Below are 25,988 nucleotides of genomic sequence, written 5' to 3' on the forward strand. Positions count from 1 at the left end.
TGATTTTTCTTAAGTATTTTACATAGCCTTTGTAGAGGAAATCGAAGGTTAGCAGGGTGATTCTATCGAACGCCATAAAAGTGTTTGACAGAATTCCCGAAAGACTTCGAATATTGATAAAACGATGATGAGAGGGTGGATTCTGTCGAACGCCTGGAAGGTGTTCGACAGAGTGCCCAAAATAAGACGATATATATATATATTATTTAGTTTTTTATATTTTTATAAAGTTTTGAGGGATAAAACTTAGGTAATCAAGACATATTCATCGAACACGTGAAGTGTTCGATGAAATGCCAGACAAAAAATGCGGTATAAATCTTCACAGCAACGTGCCTAAATTTCAATCTGAACCAAACTTAAATCAATTTAAAGTATCAGAATATCCAATTGTCAACTGAGAAGGAATCAGACTTACCAGATCCTGCCTTGGATCAAAGAACAGGGATGGCGGCGCCGATCGCAACCGCCTAGCTTTGGTATGCATTTTCCCTTTTTCTTCTCTCCCTTGCTGGCATAGAATCAAGCAATCTTTGACCTTCTCCGAAGCCTTCCAGAGCCTTCCACCGCTACTATCGCTGTCACGACGCCGTCGTCTTGCTTCCAAGCTCAAAAGGGACCTCCGCCTTCTGTTCCGTTAATGCGACGAGAGATGCGAAATTGGAGGGCTCTTGGCTCCTTTTACACGCCTGGGAGGGGTCCCAAGGGCCGTCTGATGGAGGAGGATGGCCCTGAGAATCCTCCCGGGCCGTAGGATCGCTGCTGGTCCCCCCTCGCCGGCCGAGAACAGCCTCCGGCCGGCGGAGTCGACAGCCAAGGGCAAGAGGACGTAAATGCCCCTGGTCGTCCCATCTTCCTTAGAGATTTCCAACGGCTGTGATTAAATCGCAGCCGTAGACCCACTCTTATGGTGTACCCCGATCGTTGCCTTGTCACCGAGCCACGTCAGCTGCTCCATCATCACTCCTTCTTCTTAATTGTCTGCGCCAAGCCCCGCATCCCCGTCAGCCTGAAAAAAACATAGAAAACATGTGTTATATATAAACGGGACAGATCCCGCCGTTCGATCTTCTTAAAAAAGATCGGACGACTAAGATCTCGTCCGTTTACTTAAGAAAGCCCGAAATGATACGGGCTTCGGGCTGGGTTGGCTCGAAGCCCAATATCTATTTCTTCTCTGTGTTCCTTAAGATCACGGCCCGTTGGGCTGCGATCATTTCTCCCCGACGGCCCGGGCCGATGCGGTATCAAAATAGGCTCTTTTCAATCCCATATTGACAGTTTCTAATTTTTTTATTGGTATATATTTGCTTTTGGTATTTGATTATTGAAATGAAACCTTTACCTCCCCGTGTAACTGGCTTGGACTTGAGCAGCCCATCACTATGGGCCTGCTCTCCTCGTGATGGGCCTTGCCGGCGGCTTGACCGGATCGAGCATCTTAGCCAGCCCATTAAAGCCCCCCTTCTTATTATCTTTCATGCATATATATTTTTTTGTTTTTCAATAAGAGTTCCTTCTCTTTCTGCAAATTAAAGACAGATTTTTCTCCCTGCGATTTCATAGACAAGATGCTAAACTGAACATTAGAAAATTAAATAGGTCCTAAATGTATATTTCAACTAAAAAATATTTAAGTTGTATAACGTGCATAAAATTGATATTAAAATGCATAATTTTCATCATTTGTTCTATTTAGTGCATGACATGCAATATTTCATGAAATATACAAGAATTTATCCCAAAATGCCCTTAAAATATGTATAAATACATGACATATAATAGGTCTATTAGGGAGGCTGGGCAATCCTCCAAGAAGAGTTAAAACAAACTCAATTCTTGAATAATGACTGGCTAACTGTTTCTTGAAACATTGACCTATACATATAGGCCTTGGAGGAAAGAGAAATTACAGTTAAAAGAAATAAAAATAAAGACGAGCGACGTGACGAGCACCGTAGTCTCGTGTCACGTCAAGGGACAGTTCTGGATCCGCCTTTGGCGACGTGTTAGGACGCGTGAAGGGGCGTGTGTGGGGCGAGACATGGCTGATGCTGGCATGTTGACTTGATCCGGTGACGATGGTGGAATGTCTTCAATGGTCATGTTGACTTCATATGATGGTGGTGACGCGTCCAGTGTCGATGCGTTGACGTTGTTGCCACCAATTCCCCCGGGGTGCAAAGAACTCGACTCCGTCGAGTAAGCATCAGAAGACTCCAACGGGGTCATCGAGTCAGGGCGCAGGCGAGCGAGGTCCTCTTTCGTGATCCACGTGTCCTCCATTGACGATTTGCCCTGCCAACGAACAAGAAACTTCCACACCATCCCACCTTTGGTGAAGGTGATTACTTCGTCCAGTATAGCCTTGACGTTCTCTTGCCAATCAGAGGGTAGCGAGGGAGGGGTGGACAAGTCAAACTCGCTCACCGGAAAGTTCGAGGGCAGAAAAGGGTGATTAGATCTAAGAGGTGGGGCTTTAAACGCGACTAAATCCAAAATATTGAAAGTGGTGCTTATCCCCCACGTGTAGGGTATGTCGACGGCATTGGCGTCTTCCCCTACTCATTTGAGGATTGGAAACGGCCCGACACTACGAGCATGAAGCTTAGTAGCCCGCTTGGAAGAGAATCTCTCCGGCCTAACCCTCACCATCACCATGTCACCTTCTTTAAATTTGCAAAAACGACGGCGTAAATCTGCAGTCTCTTTATATGCAGTGTTGCTACTCATGATCCATTTATGAATATCCTCATTTTTCAAAAGGACTCATTCTAGTGGTATGATTGATCGACGCATTATAGGCAAACTTGGCACACGGAATGATGAAATCCCATGATATAAGGTTATCCCCAACCAATGATCGTAATAGATTGCCGAGGCTTCTATTAACAAACACAGTCTGTCCATCCGTCTAGGGATGAAAAGCCGTGGAGAATTTAAGCTTTGTTCCCAAAAGCCATAGGGTTTTCCAAAAGTAGCTAATAAATCTGACATCTCTGTCCGATACTATACTTTTGGGAAGCCCATGGAGACGAACAACTTCATTAAAATAAAGTTAAGCGACATGAGAAGCATCGGAAGTTTGAAAATAAGGAATGAAATGGGCCATCTTTAAAAAATGATCTACAACCACCATGATAGAATCATAATGCTTGATCGTTCTCGGAAGCCCTAACACAGTCAATGCTCGCATCATCCCAAGGTTTCTGAGGGACCGGTAGGGGGGTATATAGGCCAGTGTTCTGTTTAACCTGCTTGGCAAGAGTACATACACAACATTGGGAAATAATATTAGCTACGTCTTGCTTGAGGGATGGCCAAATGAACCTATGCTCTACCATGGCGGTGGTTTTATCTCTCCCAAAATGACCACTGAGGCCTCCGGCATGTGTTTCCCATACAAGAAAATCCCTAAGGAAAGACTGTGGAATGTATAGGGGGAGGTCATGAAATAAGAATCCATTTTCTATGATATAATCGTGGGTTTTAGGGTTCGGGTAATTGCCTATGGTCTGGAGAATGGGAGCAAAGTCCGGGCACTTGGCATATAGATCCTTCATCTGTTCAAATCCGATAACTTCTACCTTCATTACGTTCAAGAGGTGGACATGTCTACTAGGGGCATCGGCGATTTGGTTTTCGACTCGCCTCTTATGTTTAAGGACGAAGGTATACGACTAGATGAATTCGACCCATTTAACATGTCTAGAATTTAATTTCTGTAGGGAGTGGAGGTATTTCAACACTTCATGATCAGAGGAGAGGACGAATTCTTTGGAGAGTAAATAGTGACGCCAGTGACATAAAGATTGGACGATAGCATAAAATTCTTCGTCATAGGTGGAATATTTGAGCTTGGCGTCGTTCAACTTTTCACTAAAGAATGCTATGGGCTGATTCTATGAAACTTTGTATTACCTCCTTGCTCCTTGCTTTATCATATTATTATATGGCTTATATAAAAGTAAAGCACCTATGCAATCAAGGATTCCCTTCGTGATCATGTTGCGCCTGAGTTGACTGAGCTCATGGCTGACTTTGGCCATGTATTTCCAAAATAACTCCCTAATGAGCTCCCACCCATGCAAGGCATACACCATGCCATCAATCTAATTCGGGGTGCATTGCTCACGAACTTGCCTCATTACCATATGGATTGGGTAAAATATGATGAGCTATATCGACAAGTGAAGGAGATATTATCAAAAGGCCTCATACAAGAAAGTGATGTAACACTACGGACATCGGGATTGAACGGCCCGTGTTACACCATAGGGAGGGCGATGACAGTCATGTCATGTAGTGGAGACGACTAGTGTGAATGTAATGCAAGTGATGATGCAATGATGCAATGATGCAACGATGAACATGAAAGACCAATAGGCTATGTGACGTAGGATGACTACGGAGTGATCGACTATGGGATAGATGACGAAGGACAGGACGACGGGATAGATGGGCTGACTACGAGAAGGTGGACGGCTAAGGATGGAGCGGATATTTGAGGGATAAAACAGCCATAGAAATTAGATGGTCGGATTCGCACTTTAAAACCGATGAAAATCTGGTGGTGCAGCTACGACCCTTATCGAGGGCGGGAGTACTGTCTTCCCCCACTATGACGATGCCAAGCACCGAAATCAATATGACAAATTCGCGTCACGAAGAAACACTCAAGAAGGAGAGAAAAGAGGTAGAAAATCCAAACCAAATCTAAGTCTGACGGCGGTGGAAACTTCTCAAGAAAATACTGAACGGAGAACGCTTCGACACCAGAGAGTTCAGGCATACCTCTGCACCGTAGTGCATGAAGAGGATGCGGGAAATTCTGATCGTGACGCGGCTAGATGAATCCGGGCATTGTGAGGCCCATTGGACGATGGGATCTGGACGTTCTGGGCGTTGAATGGACCTGGTGGATAATGAAACGAATGAGTGTCAGCACGGCGTGGGGGGGATCAAGAGGCCGAGAAGTAGCCTCGGGGGAAGTGGAGTGGGCGAACCAAGGATGTCCCGGGCGGGCGGCCTTGGGTGGCAGCCTTGGGCATCCTGGGAGGCTGCCTTGGGCGGCCTTGGAAGGGGGCCTTAGGCAGTCGAGGGAGAGAAAGAGAGAGGGTGGGAGAGAGAGAGGGAAGAGAAGAAGATGGAGGGGGAGAGGTGGTGGCCGGCGACACTACGGTGGTGGCGGCGGAGGCCACAGCGGCGGCGACGACGGCTAGGGTTAGGAGGGATAGGGGAGGCTGGGCAGTCCTCCAAGAAGAGTTAAACAAAACTCAATTCTTTAAATTATGACTGCCTAATATTTCTTGAAAACAATGGCCTATATATAGGCCTTGGAGGAAAGAGAAAATGACGAGAAATTAGAGACGAGAAATTAAAGACGTGCGTCATGTCACGCCAAAGGATAGTTGTAGATCTGCCTCTGGCGACCTGTCATGATGCGCATAGGGACGTGCGCGGGAGGAGACGTGCTTGACGGTAGTTGCGGCGTGTTGACTTTGGTGTTGACTTCAGTTGACCATGGCGTGTTGATTTTGATTGACTTTGCCGTTGGGTCCATAGCAGGCGTGTTGACTTCGGTTGACCGTGACAAAGCTTCGGTGGTGATGTGTTGGCGTCTGATGGTGACGCCTGGGCGTCCTTGCCATCACTATGGTAAGTGTGACTTAAGAATGTCACTTGGTTCCGATGATCCGGACGACGGGTTGAGGGCTGATTGTGCTAGTACGACTATTACTGCTTGTCTGTGCACCATGAAAAGTGCCAACCAAGATCATATCAATAGAAACCTAAGCCCTATGATGTATTCCTATCTATCATTAACCTAACCCAGCAGCGGAGAAATCGTTCGGAGGCACTGAAAATAATAATATTAACGCCGAGAGGGTGTTGATGAGCGTACCAGGGGTGGTAGGCTCAGGAGGTATCGGATTTGGCAACCGGGGGAAGGCGCACAACCCATAGGCATGATGATGACGTAGGTAGGTGCGACAATGCATGTAGGCAGGGCGACGCAAGTTGGCACGACAGCGTAAGTAGGCGAGGCAGCGCATGTAAACGCGGTGCCTTAAGTAGGTACGACAATGCAAGGAGGCGTGATGGCACAAGGAAGCATGGCGGTGCAAGTACGCACGACAGCACAAGTAGGCGCGATGGTGCAAGTAGACAACTAGGCACGGCGATGGGGGCGATGGCAAGGCACTACGGTGATAAGCGCGGCCGTGAGGCGCAGCGATGGCTGAAGCCACGAGCACGGTGGCGAAGTGTGGTTTGGGTGCAGTGATGGGCGTGGCAACAGCTACACACATCGATGATGGCAGGACATGACAGCGGCGATAGGGTGCCATGGTAGACGGCTGGCCGCCTCATCGGAGATGGCACTACATGACTACGACAGGCAGCTAGCGGTTGTAGTGGCGATGGCAGAGCACGACGGTGGTAGCAAATGACTGGTGGTCATGTCGGCGATGGGACAACACAATGGCGAAGATGGCAGGCAGTTGGCGATCGCGGCCGGTTTAAGCAGCCGCTTGCTGGGTGATTGCCGTTGGTGGCTAGCGGCCATAGGCAAATGTTGCGGCGGTTGTTCGTGGCTGAAACGGCAGCCGCGTGTGCCTGCGATAGCAAGGGCAGCCGGGGGTAGTCCCAGGCAGCCGTGGGTGGCCCGAGTGAACCTAGGTGGCTTGGGGTGGCCTCGAGCGACCAGGAGTGGCTTGGGGCGGCCACGAGTGGCTTGGGCAGCTACTGGTGGCTCTAGCAGCGTTGGGTGGTTGCTAGCGGCACTGAATGATTGTGGGTGGCGCTAGGCAGCTAGGAGCGTCAGGCAGAGTTCCAACAAAAGCGGTGGTGGGGCCAGTTGCCTGCAATGTCGATTGCAATTTTTGCCAAACTCTAGGGTTTTTTCTCTCTCCTAAGTTCGCAATGGCATTTCCCTAGAATACGTTGAAAACTAAAAAACACTAAAAAATCAGGAAAAAACATTCAAAAATCATATTTTTCCAATCTTTCTTCTCCTATATTCATATGGGCGGGCCCCACCTTTTATAGGGGCAAATATGGGCTTCTCCCTTAGAAATAAATGGGGAGAAGGCCTAATTAATAGTAATTAGGGCCCCCTTATAGGAGAGAGAGGCACATGAACACGCCTACACATGCCTGAACACACACGCAAACGTGTAGGTCCATAGAAAAGGTCAAAACACATGCGAATAAAAAAAAATAAACACATACGCAGCCGACATACAATGCCTACTAAACAAAGAAAATATAAGGAAATATAATATCAAACCTTTGTGGCCTATTGACAAGGCCACGTACTCCAAAGGCCCGGTCTCGCACGTGAGCCCTCACTTGACGACCTAGTTGATGGTGTCTTTGAAGCTGGATGGTCCCCCATCACAGAGCCTTAGTCCTTGCGCCATCTCGGCGCTCCTAGCCATAAAGAGGGACAGAACTTGGCATATATGTTGTGATTCCCGCACCACAAATAAAATAACAATAAAGTACCATTTCCTGATTCCTTGCGCATAAGATCTGTTTGTTCAAACGTCAGGTGTGAGGATCTTCTCCAAGTTTAATCTACGCAGTAGGTACCATCACGATCGCATCTGATCTGGTGATGAATGAAAGATGACTTTCAAGATCAAGGATGGCTTGTTTGAGTGGATTGTGATGCCTTTTTTGGCTTTCTAATGCCCCCAGTACATTCCAGCCATTGATGAACGAGGTCTTAAGCCCACTCATTGATAGACTTTTCATTGTCTACTTGAATTTATATCTTGATCTTTCGCCGTTCACGTACGGATCACTTATAGCATTTGTGAGAAGTGTGCATGGCATTTCAGCGAGAGAAGCTTTATCTGCACCTGATGCAGTGCAGCTTTTTTATCGTCGAGGTCTCTTTCCTGAGATTAATTTTATCGGCTCACGGAGTCTCAGCCAAACCGTCCAAAATCAAGGCCATTACATCTTGCCCAAAGCCCAAGGACGTCCATGATGTTCAAAGCTTCATGGATTAGCAACCTTCTATCGACTCATCGTCTGATGACTCTAAAATATGTCATCAAATAATCAAGTTCTCAAGTTTAAATTCATTACAATTATCTTGTGAATTCATGCTAAGTTCATGCATATGTATTGTTTTATGAAATCACTAACCCCACTTGATTCTTTGAATCAAGTGGAATATATTTAACGTTTTATGGCTAGTGAACATTCAGAAACAGGTTAAGAAGATCAAGGAAGAGAGGAGGATCAACAGAAGTGGGCAAAAATTCGAAGTGGCAAAAATTCGAAGTGGCAAAAATTACGAAAATGCCCCTGGGCATGACTTAAGAGAAAACCTATAAATACTCTCTTGAGAGAGGAGTTTAGGTGTTCATAATTTTCTCTAAGGAAACTAGGGCTTGGAGAAGAGGATTTCTGCACCCTCCAGGAGCTGATGAGGTTTTGGAGTTGGAGAGGAAGAACAGACTGAAGATAGCTTGGATTGAAGAACCACGCCTCGCCGCAAGGACGTGACACCCGACGTGGGGAAATCGCAAGCTTCAGCCTTGTAATCCCTCTCTTCTCAGACAATTTTGGTTGGGTTGGAAGAGTCACAAGATCTTCCAATGTTTCCCACCTGAGGATTGTTTCGTTTAGATTTGATTTCAGTTTAAACTTTGTTCCTTTGTTGTTCAAATCGTCTTCCCAAATCTTCCAAAAGAACAGAACTCCGCATCTGCACCACGCCGTGTGTAGCAAAGCCGCTCAGCCGTGCACACCGCGCATACGCAGCACGCAGCCGCACGCGCAGCACCGCGCGCGGCTGCACAGCACACAACGCGCCGCAAGACAGCGCGGCGCAGCCGCGCGCAGCGCGTGTAACCCGCCCAGCCGCGCGATCGCGTGCAGCCGCGCACAGCACAGCTGCGCACAGCCGCACGCAGCACGCGCGGCGCGTGCAGCGCGCAGCTGCGCGCACGCGCCGCTGCGCAGCACGCGCAGCACGCGTGCAGCCGCGCGGCAGCAGCGCGCAACACGCAGCCGCGCGCAGCACGCAGCCGCGCGCAGCACGCTGTTGCGTGCAGGCATTCCGTGCATAGGCAGCCGCCGCGCGCTGCATAGTCAGCGCGCAGGAGGCCGCCAAGCACGCAACACCTTGCGCGCAGTTGTCCCTGCACGCAAAGTGTTCGATCCTTTGCCCCAAAGGGCAAAGGATCTGTCTACAGAGAAATTCTCTGTAGACGGCTTGATTAAGTTGCACTTTAACGTACTGAAAAGGAATTTCCTGCTGTTTTCTTTTGCTCCCTGTGGATCGACCCTCACTCGCCTTACGCCGTGAGGTTTATAAATTTGTTGCATAAGCTCTGAACCTCACACGTCTGAACTGCTAAATAACCAGTAAAAAACACCCTAAAATTGAGTTTATCAACTGGCCCCGTTGCCGGGGAGCACGGTATTACAGTAGAAAATTTTATTTTCTCTGAATCTATAGTTATCTCTCTAAACCTACAGTCATTTTGGTGAATCTACAGTCATTTTTGTGAATCTACTGTCATTTCTCTAAATCTACAGTCATTTTTGTTGATTTTTCTAGAGCTGCAGGACTTGACAATCCTCAGCTCATTGTTATTCTAACCGTTTGCTGTAGATTTATGGTAGTAACACGCTCAGGAGCTGGTGAAAAGTCTGCAGAGAAAGACATTAGAGACGCCACTCCGGATTCTATAGTGACAGAACCAGAAATTCAGGAGAGAAATATGGCTGAAGAGATGCACCAGCAGAATGAGAGGAGGAGGACTATGCTGGATAGGTCCACACCGTCGGGAAGCTTGCGTCAAACCGATGTAAATCTGAACATCAGTGACGGTATTTCCTTTCGATATGACAATGCATTAATTCATTCTTTACCTGAATTTAATGGACTGCCTGATCAAAACCCATTAGAATTCCTTGATGATTTCCACATTAGGTGTTCATCTCAAAACGTTCCAGGGATATCTACAGAAATTTTAAAAATGAAATATTTTCCTCTAACCTTAAAAGATAAAGCATTTTCCTGGTACCGCAATTTAGGAATCACTTTTAATTCATGGGGTGAGATGCAGCGAAAGTTTGTGCAGAAATTTTACCTCTCTCCAAAACTAACTTTTATAGAAGGAAATTCACAACTTCCATCCTCATGATGGTGAGGCGTTTAGTGAATCATGGGAGAGGTTCAATGATCTGTTGAGGAAGTGCCCTCACCATGGAATTGAACAATGTCAACTAGCTCAGATATTTTATGAGTCTCTCTCTGATTTTATGAAAAACAAGGTAAACCTCGCCACGGGTGGAACGTTTTATACTGCATATGAGGATGAAGTCTTTGATATTTTGGAGAGAGTTGCAGAAACTGATTTGCAGGAGATTGGAGCCAATCAGAATGGGAGGAATGTGCAGCCCAAGAGAGCAGGAGTTCTGCAGGTCAACGCCAAGGAGGGAGAGCTACAAGCGGGCCTAAGGGAGACCAACCAGAAATTGGAGGAGCTCACCTCTACCTTGAAGAATGTCTTCCTAGGTAACTCTCCCATCATTAAAGCTAAGATCTGCTCTCTCTGTTTTAGCAGGAACATGAAGATGGAGCTTGCCAAGCCATGGAAGAAGAGGTGAAGGCTTTCAACCAGCCGCAACAACCGTGGGCGGGTCAAAAGCGGTCAAATTTCCAAAACGGAGAGGCCTTCCACCAAGGAAACAAGCCGGCAGCTCAACCCCCGTTCCAGCAGAGACAACAATTCCAGCACAGGCCTCCACAACAGTATCAGGTTTCATCGCAAACTCAACCTGATTTCTCCACATTAACTCCCGTCATTTCAGATATGATCGAAAAGGAAAATCAAAAGTTGCGGGCGGAAATGGAGATGCGGATGCAAGTGATGATGGAGTTTCAAACGAAGCAAATGCTGGATGCTCAAGAGCAGATGAGGAAGATGCTAGAAAGCCTCAGACCTGTCCAATCTGAACACCAAGGTATACCGTTAGATTCTCCTTGCACATCTTATAAACTTCCCACGAAACCGTCCATCAATCCATGCAACTTGCATCATGTGCAGCATTCCATTCATGATGAGACGAATAGAGATGATCCTGAGGTTCTAGCCATCTCAAAATTGAGAAATGGGAAAGAACTTCAGGATCCCTATCGGACTTCTATAGAGAATTCTAAGAAGTGAACCGAACCACAAGATTGAGAAGGAGAGGACCCCCCCTACGTGTAGGAGCCTCTACCTTCTACGAGTGGGCAGCATGTTCCCTACCCTTCCGCTTTAAATAGAAAAACCGATATTTGATTATGAAAACCGACTGCTAGAGAATTTTAGAAAAGCCACCATGACTGTTACTGTCGAAGATATGCTTAGGTGTGCACCTTCCTAAAGAAGTACCTTAAGGACTCTTGCACCATTAAGAAGCCTAGGAAGTGGTTAAATTATCTGAAAATGCCTCTAGCATTCTTAATGCCATCCCTATCAAAATGAGAGACCCGAGCCCTTTCATTACATGCGAAATAGGAGGAAACACCTTCTCTAAAGTTTTATTAGATACGGAGCAAGCATAAGTATCATTCCGACCGCATTATATGAGGAGAGTGGGTTTGGAGAGTTGGAGGAAATTCATATGGACCTACTCTTAGCTGACGGCACTGTTAGGCAACCCGAGGGAAGGTTAACCGATGTCATGATCACTGTAGAGAATTGTGAAATCCCTGTAGACTTTATAGTGACAGATGTAAAGATATCGGAGACATTAGTTTAGCTCCTATCATCTTAGGTAGACCATTCTTGGTTACGGCAAAACGATTATGGATTGGGAGAAGGGACGGTTGAGTTTAAAATTGGAAAGGAGAGAGTTCAACTGGATATATCGAAAATGATGAAGTGTCCTGTAGGAAGCAATGAGGAGTTAAAATTGTGTGCAGAAGATGAAGGAGAGGATGTGGTTAAAGAATACTTGTCACAAGTAGAGGGTAGAGAGCTAGAGGAGAGATCATAGACCCCCTTCGGTAGAGGTAGGGCCAGAATTGAAACCTTTGCCCTCATCCCTCAAATATGCATATCTAGATGAGCAGAAAATCCTACTGTAATCATATCTTCATCACTATCCTCTGAACAGGAAAAGGACTTGCTAGAGGTACTTAGGGAGCATAGAAATGCCATAGGTTGGACCTTTGATGATATTAGAGGAATTCCATCTTTGATCTGTGAACATCGGATATTTTTAGAAGAGGAAGCAAAACCTTGTAGAGAGCATCAAAGGAGACTCAACCCTTACATGAGAGAAGTTCTTGAGAAAGAAGTGATTAAGTGGTTGAATGCAGGAATAATTTATGCTATATCCGACAGTAGATGGGTGAGTCCTGTACACATGGTACCAAAGAAATCTGGAATTACCGTAGAAGTGAACGAAAAAGGGGAAGAGGTGTAGAAAAGATTGACCACAGGGTGGAGGGTGTGCATTGATTACAGGAAATTAAATAAGGCGACAAAGAAGGATCACTACCCACTACCCTTCATAGATCAAATACTAGAAAAACTGTCAGGGCAGCAATATTTTTGTTTTCTTGATGGTTATTCAGGATACAACCAAGTAAACATCCATCCTGATGATCAAGAGAAGACAACATTTACGAGTCCCGTAGGGACATATGCCTTCAGGCGTATGCCCTTCGGGTTATGCAATGCCCCCGCCACATTTCAGCGATGTATGAATGCCCTATTTTCTGATTTAGTAGGCGAATGTTTAGAAATATTTATGGATGATTTTTCAGTATTTGGATCTACCTTTGAGAACTGCCTCCTAAGCCTCACCAAAGTATTGAAGAGGTGCATTGAGTCCAACCTTGTCCTAAGTTGGGAAAAATCTCATTTCATGGTGCAGGAGGGAGTAGTGCTGGGACACACGGTCAGCAACCGTGGATTGGAAGTGGACAAGGCCAAAATCGAAATCATCCAGGGCCTTCCACCTCCAACCAACCTAAAAACCCTTAGGGTTTCCTCGGCCATGGAGTTTCTATAGACGTTTTATCCTTGATTTTGCTAAAATTTCTAAACCTCTTACAAACCTTTTATCGTCTAAAAATAATGATTTTGAACTAACACTAGAGGCTAAAGATGCATTTTATAAATTGAAAGAAGCTTTGGTTAATGCGCCTATCCTGCAAGGGCCCGATTGGACCCTTCCTTTTGAACTAATGTGCGACGCTTCTGATTTTGCAGTAGGTGCAGTGTTAGGCCAAAGAATTGATAAGAAACCCGTGGTGATCTACTCGCCAGCAGGACCTTAGTGGGTGCACAACTGAATTACACCACCACCGAAAAGGAGCTGCTGGCCATTATTTTCGCTTTAGAAAAGTTTAGGTCTTATTTACTAGGTAGTAAAATAACTGTTTATTCTGATCATGCAGCTATTAGATACTTGTTAACGAAGAAAGAGGCTAAACCGAGATTGATTAGATGGGTGCTTTTATTACAGGAATTTGATTTGGAAATTAAAGACAAGAAAGGGTGTGAAAATGTAGTAGCCGACCATCTCTCACGAATCATAGGCGCCACCTGAACAAATTAATGATGCATTTCCTGATGAATTTGTCCTAACTGCACAAGGAACATTCGTTCCTTGGTATGCACATATTGTCAACTTTTTAGTTTCAGGACAAATTCCTACAGGTTGGACTTCCCACGAGAGAAAAAAGCTACTCAAGGATGCGCGATTTTATTTTTGGGAAGATCCGGAGCTGTTTCACCAAGGACAAGATCAAATTCTCCGACGATGCGTCCCCGAGAGCGAGCAACGAAGCATCCTAGAATTCTGCCACGCAATACCATGGGCGGGACACTACTCGGCCAAGGTAACAGCTCATAAGATTGTTGAATCGGGTTTCTTTTGGCCTACATTATTTCATGACGCGCAGAAATTTTATAACAGTTGTTTAGCATGCCAAGCATCCATCAATATCAATAGGAAAGATATAATGCCCCTACAACCCATCTTAGAAGTGGAAATATTTGATTTATGGGGAATTGATTTTATGGGTCCATTTCCTAGTTCTAACGGTTATGAATACATCTTGATGGCTGTTGACTACGTCTCCAAATGGGTAGAAGCCATTCCCTCCAAAACCAATGACAGTAAGGTAGTGACCAATTTTATTGAAAAACACATTTTGTATGGATATGGATGCCCACGACGATCATTAGTGATGGAGGTTCACACTTCACAAATTACAACTTTAGGAATCTCCTCAAAAGTTTGGTGTTCATCATCAGTCACTACCCCATATCATCCTCAAGCCAATGGACAAGTTGAATTGTGCAATAGAGAGGTGAAGAAAATTTTGAGGAAAATAGTGCGTCCAGATGGGAAAGATTGGTCCAGGAAGCTAGGCGAGGCGTTATGGGCTTATAGGACAGCTTACAAAACCCCTCTCGGCATGTCTCCTTCCGCCTTATCTTTGGCAAAGCTTGTCACCTACCACTTGACTTAGAACACAAGGCCCCTTGGGCTATTAGAAAACTCAACCTAGATTTGCAAAGAGCCGGCAAGCATAGACTTCTTCAATTGAATGAGGTGGAAGAGTTAAGAAATGAGGCTTATGAGAATTCAAAGATTTATAAAGCCAAGATGAAGATGTTTCATGAGAAGTGCTTGCGGAGTAGAATTTTCGTGGAGAATCAACAAGTATGGCTTTACAACTCTAGACTAAAACTCTTTCCACGTAGATTGAAAACGCGATGGGATGGTCCCTTCCTTGTTCAACAGGTTTTGAGAATGGAGCCGTTACAATTTTAGATCCTACGTCTCAAAGGCGATTCACTGTGAACGGGCAACGGCTCAAACCCTACTTAGAAGAAGACGATCTTCACAGAACAATGCATATTACGTTAGAAAAGACATCGCATGATAGCTCATGATCCGATTAGTTTTGTTTTACTACATTTCATATTCTCTCTGCTTGATTACTTTCCTTGTTTTGTTTTTGTTTCTGCGTTTTTGTTTCTGTTCTCGTGTGCAGCCACTCCGATCCACGCCCACCTAACACGTCACTGGACAACACGCATGCTGATCGCTGCCCTTCCTTCCATGGTTTGGTATTCCTTTCTCCTTTCTCTCATTTATGATTTGTCATGTAGGAACATGCCTTTTATTGAGGGGAGAGTACATTTACATGCATTATCCATGAAATTTTTCGTTTTTGCATTCACAAACCATGGATATTTGATGATCTTAGGAGATGATTGTCCAATGATATGCATGATAATTCGATTATTTTCAAAAGGGTAGAAATGCAAGAGTGGCCAGCTAGGGAATCCTAGGTGAAGTAAGCCTAGCTAGGTGCACTACGATCCATACCACGACAGTCGTATCTATTACCATTATACTTCTCTCACCTCACCATCCACCTCGGGTTGAGTTAGCACTTACATGCACGAAAATTTTTAGCTTTAGTGGAGAGTAGGGTTAGTGTTAGCTCATTGGCAGTATTATTATGACGTGAGTGAAGCTCCCTGACCCATGAAGGATACATAACTTCGTCGGGGGAATAAGCTACCGGTCTACTAAGGACGGCACATGGGTAGTGGATAAGCGCCACCAAACTATCAAGTGAAAGCTGCACTGCGCATAAACAAGCAAAAGCTTGCATCATAGTACTAAAGTTGATTGTCATCAAAAATGACCAACAAGCAGCAAATGCCAAATAAAATAAAGGTGGAAAAGCTGTCTCCCGTGTGTTTGAGCCGATGCTACTATAGCCATAGTATTGAGCTAGCATTAATGCCACTCTCTACGCCTCGTTCAGTAGTGCGCTTGGGGTGTTAACTCGATCTTATTCCATATACTATGTACTTACTAAATGTACTCCATAGATCATGTGCACTTAGTTCAGGTTTAAGGCTGAGATAGATCCTAAATTTCTTCTACGCTGGTCAATTTTAATTGCTGAAAATACTCCTTGAGAAGAGCATGAATCAAAGTTATCGGAAGTCAAAACTCACCTTGAGATCATCTTTTATTCTCACCTGCATGTCATTACTAAGGGACTAGTAATGATCTAAGTTGGGGGGTGTTTGATGACTCTAAAATATGTCATCAAATAATCAAGTTCTCAAGTTTAAATTCATTACAATTATCTTGTGAATTCATGCTAAGTTCATGCATATGTATTGTTTTATGAAATCACTAACCCCACTTGATTCTTTGAATCAAGTGGAATATATTTAACGTTTTATGGCTAGTGAACATTCAGAAACAGGTTAAGAAGATCAAGGAAGAGAGGAGGATCAACAGAAGTGGGCAAAAATTCGAAGTGGCAAAAATTCGAAGTGGCAAAAATTACGAAAATGCCCCTGGGCATGACTTAAGAGAAAACCTATAAATACTCTCTTGAGAGAGGAGTTTAGGTGTTCAGAATTTTCTCTAAGGAAACTAGGGCTTGGAGAAGAGGATTTCTGCACCCTCCAGGAGCTGATGAGGTTTTGGAGTTGGAGAGGAAGAACAGACTGAAGATAGCTTGGATTGAAGAACCACGCCTCGCCGCAAGGACGTGACACCCGACGTGGGGAAATCGCAAGCTTCAGCCCTGTAATCCCTCTCTTCTCAGACAATTTTGGTTGGGTTGGAAGAGTCACAAGATCTTCCAATGTTTCCCAACTGAGGATTGTTTCGTTTAGATTTGATTTCAGTTTAAACTTTGTTCCTTTGTTGTTCAAATCGTCTTCCCAAATCTTCCAAAAGAACAGAACTCCTCCGCATCTCCACGCCGTGTGCAGCAAAGCCGCGCGCGCACGCGCGCAGCGCGGCAGCGTGCGCGTGCAGCCGCAGCCAGCGCGCGGCGCGTGCAGCAGCGCGCAGCACAGCGCGCACAGCCGCGCGCAGCAGCGCGCGCGTGCAGCACGCGCGCAGCGCGCGCAGCACGCAGCGCGCCTGCGCGCCAGCCGACGCGCACGCAACCGCGTGCAGCACGCAGCCGCGCGCAGCACGCAGCCGCGCGCAGCACGCAGCCGCGCGCAGCACGCAGCCGCGCGCAGCACGCTGTTGCGTGCAGGCATTCCGTGCATAGGCAGCCGCCGCGCGCTGCATAGTCAGCGCGCAGGAGGCCGCCAAGCACGCAACACCTTGCGCGCGCAGGTTGTCCCTGCACGCAAAGTGTTCGATCCTTTGCCCCAAAGGGCAAGGATCTGTCTGAAGAAATTCTCTGTAGACGGCTTGATTAAGTTGCACTTTAACGTACTGAAAAGGAATTTCCTGCTGTTTTCTTTTGCTCCCTGTGGATCGACCCTCACTCGCCCTAACTTGTGAGGTTTATAAATTCGTTGAATAAGCTTAATCCTCACACATGTTACTGATAAATAACCAGTAAAAAACACAGTAAAATTGAGCTTATCATCGTCCTAGGATTTAGTGGTGCCCATCACACTTCTGACAAACCTAATTGGGCTTGAGAAATTCGAATGGACAAAGGCAGCCGATTAGGCATTTGAAGTGGTTAACTCCTGACCGAGTCTCCAGTACTAGGATTGCTCGACTTTAAGAATGTCTTTCAAGTCGCGTGTGATGCATCCAACGTTGGTATCAGCGGTTTCCTTAACTAGGATAGACACCCCGTCAAGTATTTCAGTGAAAAGATGAACAATACGAGATGTCGATATGATAACTATGATCGCAAATTCTATGCCCTGGTCTATTCGATTCGACACTAGTGACATTACCTCCTCTAGATGGAGTTTCCCTTCGGCACTAACATGACCAAAAGAAGGGCGTTGATTGCCACACTCGCTTGATCACTTAGAGGATTACACTTTTGTCATTCGGCACAAGAAGGGCAAAGATAATGCCATAGCAGATGATAAGTTCACAAATATGTGTTTATATTTCATTATTTGAAGGGTTTTCTGAACTTGATCACTAAAATTTGTTTGTCCCTTGATGCTCAAGAGGTCGAATCCTAGGGAGGAGACATGAAAATTCAATTTCTATTAATGTAGGTTTAAGAACTCTTACTTGGACTGATGACATCTTTTTATCCAAGTGAACATAACGTTTGTAAATTATCTTTCAAATTCAGTTCATCCCAATCACATATATTAATTTCTAAAATGTTTATCAATGAGAATGAAATGTATGATTAGTTGGCACTTCTTGCTAAGAATTGCTAAATAATCTCCTGAGTTGATTGACTATGTGTTGAATTGATCTTAAATTCTCAGAATTTTTACCCAAAACTTAATTCAGATGAATTAAGTTTTTGGGTTTGCTAATGAATTGGGGGTGATTGAGGCAATTTTAGTAACTTTCCAATTTACTTATTGAAACTATTTTGCCAAAATCAGTCACTGTTGTCATGGATATAAAATCAAAATGTAATGCTTAATTGCCAATTCTTTATTTTACCTAGTTAGTTTGAAATTTGATACATATCCAGAGCTCACAAATCATGGTTAAGGCTGGCGCAAGGGTGCACCAATTGAGCTTAACTCAATTGTAGTGCACCAGGTAAATGCTAATTTTAACAGATTCGACTCTTACTTTTTTCTTTTTGAAATTAGAAGCCAACGTATAATTGGCAAAGCGTGAACACGAGTTTCCAATTACAGTATTCGAACTCAAATGGGGGTGAATTAACAGTCAAATTCAATTCAAAGCTATCTAACTAATTCTACTAAACCTTAATCAATTCAAAAACAAGCTAACTTTTAGAATTAAGAGAATTAAATCAAAATTCAGGAAAAAATGATGAACATAAACGTAACTATGACATTGGGAATATTGAACACCAATTCAATAGAAAATGCATTCAAATAAACCTAGAAGTACCAGGAATTTTTAGAGAGTCCATCTGATCAAATCTCGAGCAATGAACCCCCAAAATTTTCCATGAATTTTGCTTGAATTTGCTGAAAAATGTGGCGACGGATCTGCAAAATTCTTGCCCCGGTCGAGCTCCAAATTGTTCTTGGTTGAATCCTGAGTCTTCAAGGAAATAAATAATTTTCCTGATGATTCAGCTTATTAAATATTTCAAATAAATCAAGAAATTTGAAACTTCCCATTATCCAATAAAAACCTAAAATTCTGAAGAAAATTGGATAACCGCTCTGTCGCTTCTGCTCATAAATTCATGATATGAGAGGATTAAAATTAAGAATGAGAGGATCAATTTTCGGTGTTCCTGTTATATCGCCGCAAAATCAGAAGAACAAGTTCTTCCGAATATGTTATTAACTTTGTCTTTTTCGCTTTTCACCCAGGTTGCACGGAGCAAGCCAATTGGTCCATGTCATGTCGTGCGGTGGAGCGTCAAGCATCTTGTGCACAGTGGTGCTTGCATGTGAAATTCATGGAGACACTTCAAAAGCATCATCTCGATCTGTCTTTCTATTGGTCCACGTCGCAAATTGTACGTGATGGAGTTATGCCAAGCATGATTGGTCCACATAGCGCAACGTGTGCTGCACGTCATGCTGGATGTGGCATGCACGGCTTTGCGTGCGTGTGTGTCATGAACTGAAGCTTTGTTCTGGCTTCTGATTTGCCAGCGCACCGCTCGGTGCGTTTCCCTGCGCACTTTACAACCATTAGCGCTTAAACTGGCCTAATAAGGGACAATTTCAATAAAAAAACTAATTTATTCATTTCTAAAATACGTTTTATTGTTTACTTTATTTTTATTTATAGAAATATGTCAGTTAAACATTTAATGTATTTTAAAATTCATTTATAAAATGTATATATTGAGTAATTATTTATCAAATGTATTATTTAACTTTAAATTTAAGGAAATAATTGTTTTAACCTAAAATTATGATAACATACATTGAAAATAAATGTTTTGAGGCTTTAAAAGCCCAAAAATATGATAAAACTAACATTATCAGCTCTTATTTGCATGTTATCAGCGGATGCCCATAGTCGAAGACCACTTGTCTTCAATGTGATGAGGACGCAAGTTCTAGGGTTTGATCAGCTTCTGCGCAACTATGTGGATTGCCCTGATTTTGGAAAGATTGTTAATGCTCCCCAAGATGGACCAAAGTTCAAACTTTGGGATTATTACCTTTTAGACGACTACCTCTTCCATGGGAAGAGGTTATGTATACCTCGCACATTGTTGCACTATTTTCTCATATGGGAGACTCATGCAGGTGGTCTTAGTCAACATTTTGGTGCCAACAAGACCATCTTGGCATTAGAAAATCAGTTTTATTGGCCTTCAATAAAGCTAAATGTAGGCATGATCATTTCCCGGTGTTTGACATGCTCCAAGGCAAAGATGACCAAGCAGAATGTTGAACTTTATACGCCCCTTCTAGTGTCGATGCGCCCTTGGGATGGTGTCAGCATTGACTTCATCCTAGGTTTTCCTAGGACTCATCGTCAGCATGAGTCTATTATGGTCGTCAAAGATCAGTTCTCCAAGATGGCACACTTTGTGCCTTGTTCGAAGCCAGCAGATGCATCGAAGATAGCATGCCTCTTCTTCAATGAAATTCTCCGCCTATATGGGTCGCCCTAATCTATCATGTCCGATCATAATGTTCAATTTACGAGCTACTTATGGAAGACCTTATGGGTCTTGATGGGCACGAAGCTAAACTTCTCCATGGCCTATCATCCACAAATAGATAGGCAAATGGATGTGGTGAACCACAACTTGGGGAATTTGCTCTATTCCATCGTGGGGGAAAACCTCAGATCGTGGGATCATGTGATCCTGCCAGCCGATTTTGCTTTTAACTTGGCACTGAACAAAGCCGAGTTTGCTCTATTCCACTGGACATACTCTGTTCAAAATCATTTATGGCCAGATACCTTGTAGGCCTTTAGTCCTCAATCTAGTAGAACCCCATACTTGAACCTCCGAGGATGGCCTTGCATTCGCCTGACATGTTAGAGATTTGCATCGTGACATTCATTCACACTTTGCATCGCAAAATGAAAAGTAGAAAGTTATCGCCGATATAGGTCGTAGGCCAGTCAGGTACATCGAGGGAGATCTAGTTATGTTCAGATTGAGGCCTGAGAGGTACTTTCTAGGGGTCGCTATGAAGCTCCATGCTCATAGTGTTGGGCCTTTCCCAATAGCCCGTGTGAGCGGCGAGAACGCCTACATCACGGAGATTCCCTTTGAATGGGGGATCTTTTCCACCTTTAATGTTACCGATCTAGTCTCATACCGACCTATGCCACCCACCACCGAGCCTCACAACCCCTCGAGCCTTGGTTGTGATGAGAGTGAAGGAAACTGCCCATATTCCCCTATCCTAACTAGGGAAGGACCCGGTCCGGTTTCAGGCCGGTTTTACCAAAAACCTAAACCCAGACCCGAAGTTCAGTCCAGTCTCGGTCTTGGTCCGGTCTTCGGTCGGTCAAGTTGACTAGTCAATGTGCAGGTCCATGTTAAGTTAACTTTGCCGCTGCGTCTAATGTCGCCTCTGGAGCCGAAGCAATATTGGATAATGAGACAGAGAGGGAGAGGACCATAATTAGAGAGTTAGAGTGAGAGAGTGCGAGTGAGAATGAGACAGTGCAAGACAGAGAGAATACCAAAGGGAGAGAGTAAGTCAGCGAGAGAGTGAGAGGCCGAGACTGAGAGAGAGTGTGAGAGAATAAGAGAGTTATGGAGGGAGAGAGGGAGTAGTTAAGGAGAGTACAAGAGGGAGAGAGCAAGAGAGTGAGAGAGGGATAGAAGAAAAGAGTGAGAGAGGGAGAGAGGGAGGGCAAGAGATTGAGAGAGGGAGAGAGGGAGAGAGTGTGAGAGAGAGAGAGCAAGAGAGGGGAAGTGAGGGAGAGCAAGAGAGTGAGAGAGGGAGAGAGTGAGAGAGAAGGAGGGCGAGCGAGCACAGAACAAGAGGAAGATAGGAGAGTGAAAGGGGGAGAGAGGGTGAAAGAGAGGGCAAGAGGGAGAGAGAGAGAGAGGGGGAGAGAGAGAGAGAGGGAGAAAGAGAGAGAGAGAGGGGGGGAGAGGGCAAGAGGGAGGGAGGTGGATGGAAGAAGAGGGGGAACGAGACTAGAACTAAGGAAGAGAGAGAGGGGGAAGAGAGAGAATGAGAAAGAGAGAGGGGCAGACAGGGGACGAGAGATAAATAGAACAAGAAAGAGAGAGGGGGAGAGACAGAGAGAGAATGAGAAAGATAGAGGGGGGAGAGAGAGAACGAGAAAGAGAGAGGGGGTGAGAGACAGAGAGAATGAGAAAGAGAGAGGGGGAGAGATCGACCGGGGGAGAGAGAGAGAACAAGCAGGAGAGGGGAGAGAGGATGAGAGAGAGAGAGAACGAGAGGGAGAGAGGGAGCGATAACAAGAGAGAGAAAATGAGAAGGAATGAGGAAGAAGGTGAGTGAGGGTGAGAAAAAAAGATCGAGAGAGGGATAGAGGGTGAGAGGGGGGGGCGGGGTCTTCGGTCCGCTTCGACGTGGGAACTGGACCTGGACTGGAAGGTTTGGTCAGACCTAAAAAGGCTGACCGATGGTCCAGTGCGGTAGTGTTCACTCAACTGGTATCCGTCCGACATCCGGTATCTGACAACCAATATCCGATATCAGGGACAAAATGGGATGGTGCCGGATATCGGATATCCGTTGATATCTGTCTATAAGGGGTTAGACAGATGTCGGTATCGGATACCAAATGTGTATGGGCGAGACGCATACCGGATGCTGGATATCGGTTTTTGATATCCGGATATTGGTTTTCGATATCCGGATATCGAAAACCGATATCCAGATTTTCTTTTGATTCTAACACAATCTCATACCAGAGATTTCTAAAACCTTATTGGGTATAAAGTTGGCTGACGCAATATATATATATATAATATATATATAAATATATATATATAACTTAAGTCGCGCATCCACAATGTCTCTCTCTTGAAAAGTTGAACCATGTTTGAAGGATTTATAAGGGAACAATTGATACAAAATTATTTGTGGTAACTCAGAGGTCCGTATACGTTTGTATGAATGCAAATAAATATTTTAGAAAGTGAACATTTTTTTTATTTTAGTTGAAAATAAATTATATAACTTCTCCCCCACTTCTTGGTGCTTTAACCAGTTTATTTAACCAATCACTAATTTTTTTAAAAAATATAAAATTAATTTTTTGTCTGGTTCAGTCTAAGTTTGTTTTCTTGCCTAATTCACCTATTTTCAGATAGTGAACAAATTTTCTTATTTCGGTTGAAAATAAATTATATAACTTCTACCCCACTACTAGGTGCTTTAACCAGTTTATTTAATCAACTAATAATTTTTAAATAAAATAAAAATATAAAAATTAATTTTTTGTCTGGTTCAGTCTAAGTTTGTTGATAAATATTTAAATGATTTATGCCCCACTATTGGATTTTAACAACTTAATATAACTAATATTTATATCTTGATTAAACATTTCAATATTGTTAAATAATTGACCCCAATGTTTTGGTGTTTAAACAGTTTTATCAATTATTATTTATATTATTAAATAGTTTGCTGGTTTGGATTTACCCATCATTAATTTTTTTGCAAATATATAGAGTATGTTTAGGATAGTCCTAAAGGAGCCAAATATTACATCTCTTTGAGAGGGGAGCGGAGGAGACGAAAGAGGGCAGCAATTGTGATCCTTCATCTCTTCTGATGTGTACCTCGAGCACGTCAGAGGTTAGTGCTTACTTGGTCATCACCTGCATAGCGATAGATGAGGAATATATATCCATGTTTACATAAAAGTGCAAAAAATATAATCAATGTAAATGATCTGTACCTCGAGCATATGAGAGTACCCCATCTTGTCCATCCTTGTCGTCCGATTCCAGCTCAACATCGGCATACCATCGTTTGTTGTCCGCACGGAGCCAACACTTCACAGTGATAAGTGTTTTGGTGTTTATTGGTGAAAGGCGTGATCTCCTGTACGTGACAATAGCGTTGCCCACTGAGAACATGCGCTCAGCAGGAGCGTTTGTCGTGCATACAGACAACAACTCCCTTGTAATGGCTGAAAGCAAGGGGAAGCGCTTCGCCCTTGTGGTGGCCCACCAAGATAGTGGAGTGAACACTCCCTCATTAGGCATGACCTCGGTAAGGTACTGGTTGAACTCGTCCCACGCCGTTCTTGTTGACGAAGGTGCGAGTTGGACTTTCTGCAAAATGTTCTATAGCCAAGAGTCCAACTCTTTACCTCTTGAGTGCCCCTCTTCTGCGTGCCCCGTCGGTCCATGGCTCAGCGGGTCACAAGGTAACAAGGAGCAAACGTATGCGATGGTTGCAGCCCGGATGCCCGGACGGAGCATTGATCCTTTGTGAAATGGATTCATAAATGTCGTGGTTGTGATTGCCTCATTTGCCCACAATATCTCTGCATATTGTACAAGCTTTTTATGCATCGCCTTACACGCTTGCGCCATGTTCGAATGATCTCCTTCGTGCAATCGGCGTACGCATGTGAAGAAAGTGCCATCTTCGATTTGCTGAACCACTTCCTCCATGTGTTCTTTCAGGTCGTCTATGAGATATAGTACATCACATATCGCCGGCGTCTTGCAAACATGATATGTGGAAATAGCAAACAGTCCGAGGATGCGACAGAATTCTTTTACCAACTCCCACTCATCCTTTGACATCTTTGTCGCCTTCCCCTTTCGGCCAAAAGCCTTCGACACTTCATCAATAACATCACCCTTCTTCACTGCGGTGGCCAACATATTGTAAGTGCTGCTCCATCGCGTCGGACAGTCTAAGACGACCATGTTAGAGTCCTCGACTTTGGGGTCATCTTCACACGCCTTTGCGTAATGTTCTCTCCACTGTGTAGAGCTTCGGATACTGCGAACTAGTGTCCGCATCTTTGCAACTACATCTCCCAAACATAACAGCTGGCGTGCTCCGTCATTCTCATTGGACAGTGAGAATACATCTCCAAGTTCGTTCTCCTCGTCACTGTCATACTGGTATGCTGTTCTCGTTACGTCGCCTTCTTTAGGCTCCACAGCTTGGGCCGAAGGAATGCCGAAGCTTTTTATCGCAGCTTGCACGCTAATGTTCAGGATGTGGGCAACGCATGGGACGTGCCATCGGGCACTAAATGTTGGGTTCACGCTTTTCATCTTCCTCGCCATCAACGCTAGCACCTATTTATTCGTCGATGCGTCGTCAATAGTCACGGCGTACACCTGCATAAAAACCGGCCATGTGTAAAGTCACATGGTTAACTAATATGATAAGCTTGACGCTGAATGCTGACCTTCGGCCGTAGACAGAATTCTTCAAGAGCTTGGGGAACGATGGACGCCATGTATCCCCATCAGTTTGTCGATGATTTCTCGAATGGCGAGTACCCGCTCTCAGTACACCCATTTATTATCCACCCAATGGATGGTGATGCCTAACAGTCCAGTACCGTTCTCGACAGTCCACACGTGTACGACGAGGGACACTCGGTCCACATTCTCCCATAGCTTCTTCACTCCTTGTTGCATGCGGCCATGCATTTGGATGGTCCATTGCTTAATGACCTTCACATTGGGGGGATCTAAGTCGAGAAGTGTCACGTAGCACCACATCTCCTTGAAGGTGACATTCTGGACTATGCTCCATGGTGAACCATACATGCATATAAATTGTGCAATGACATTCTTTGTCTCCTCTATTGTATGCCCTCTCACCGGCCCTCGTCGGCTTGGCTCTCCGTGTTTTTTGCTTTGCAATTTCTCAGAGATATGAGGATCAGAGTCCGACAACACCTTTCCCTTAAGCTCCGTGTGACGCGAAGGATGGCATGCCTTGAAATGTCTCCAGAAGAAGTTGGTGCTTTTGTCTGCCTGCCGCTTTATCGCTTTTCTCTTATTGTGTGGGCTAATGTCCTCGCACAATAAGCATGCGTAATATCCGCCACCAATATGTTCGAAGTAGTCAATCATGACTGATCGGTTCAAATGAGGGTGACTTTGTCTGGCATGGGAAGTTCCAGTCTCCGTACATTCTGAA

The 25,988-nt window shown here is 44.6% G+C and overlaps 1 protein-coding gene across 1 annotated transcript; it reads right to left on the bottom strand.

Annotated features, from left to right (window-relative positions):
• Positions 1 to 581: 581 nt before the first annotated feature.
• Positions 582 to 25,120, bottom strand: LOC144714653 (putative transcriptional regulator tpeD). The gene is made up of 3 exons (XM_078589436.1): positions 24,257 to 25,120; positions 23,767 to 24,145; positions 582 to 856 (listed from the first exon to the last, which is right to left on the bottom strand). Exons 1-3 carry the CDS (start codon positions 25,118 to 25,120, stop codon positions 582 to 584), a joined length of 1,518 nt encoding a protein of 505 aa, XP_078445562.1.
• Positions 25,121 to 25,988: the final 868 nt, after the last annotated feature.

This window comes from Wolffia australiana, chromosome 17 (assembly GCF_029677425.1).
Source record: "Wolffia australiana isolate 7733 chromosome 17, ASM2967742v1".
Classification (NCBI taxonomy): Eukaryota; Viridiplantae; Streptophyta; class Magnoliopsida; order Alismatales; family Araceae; genus Wolffia; species Wolffia australiana.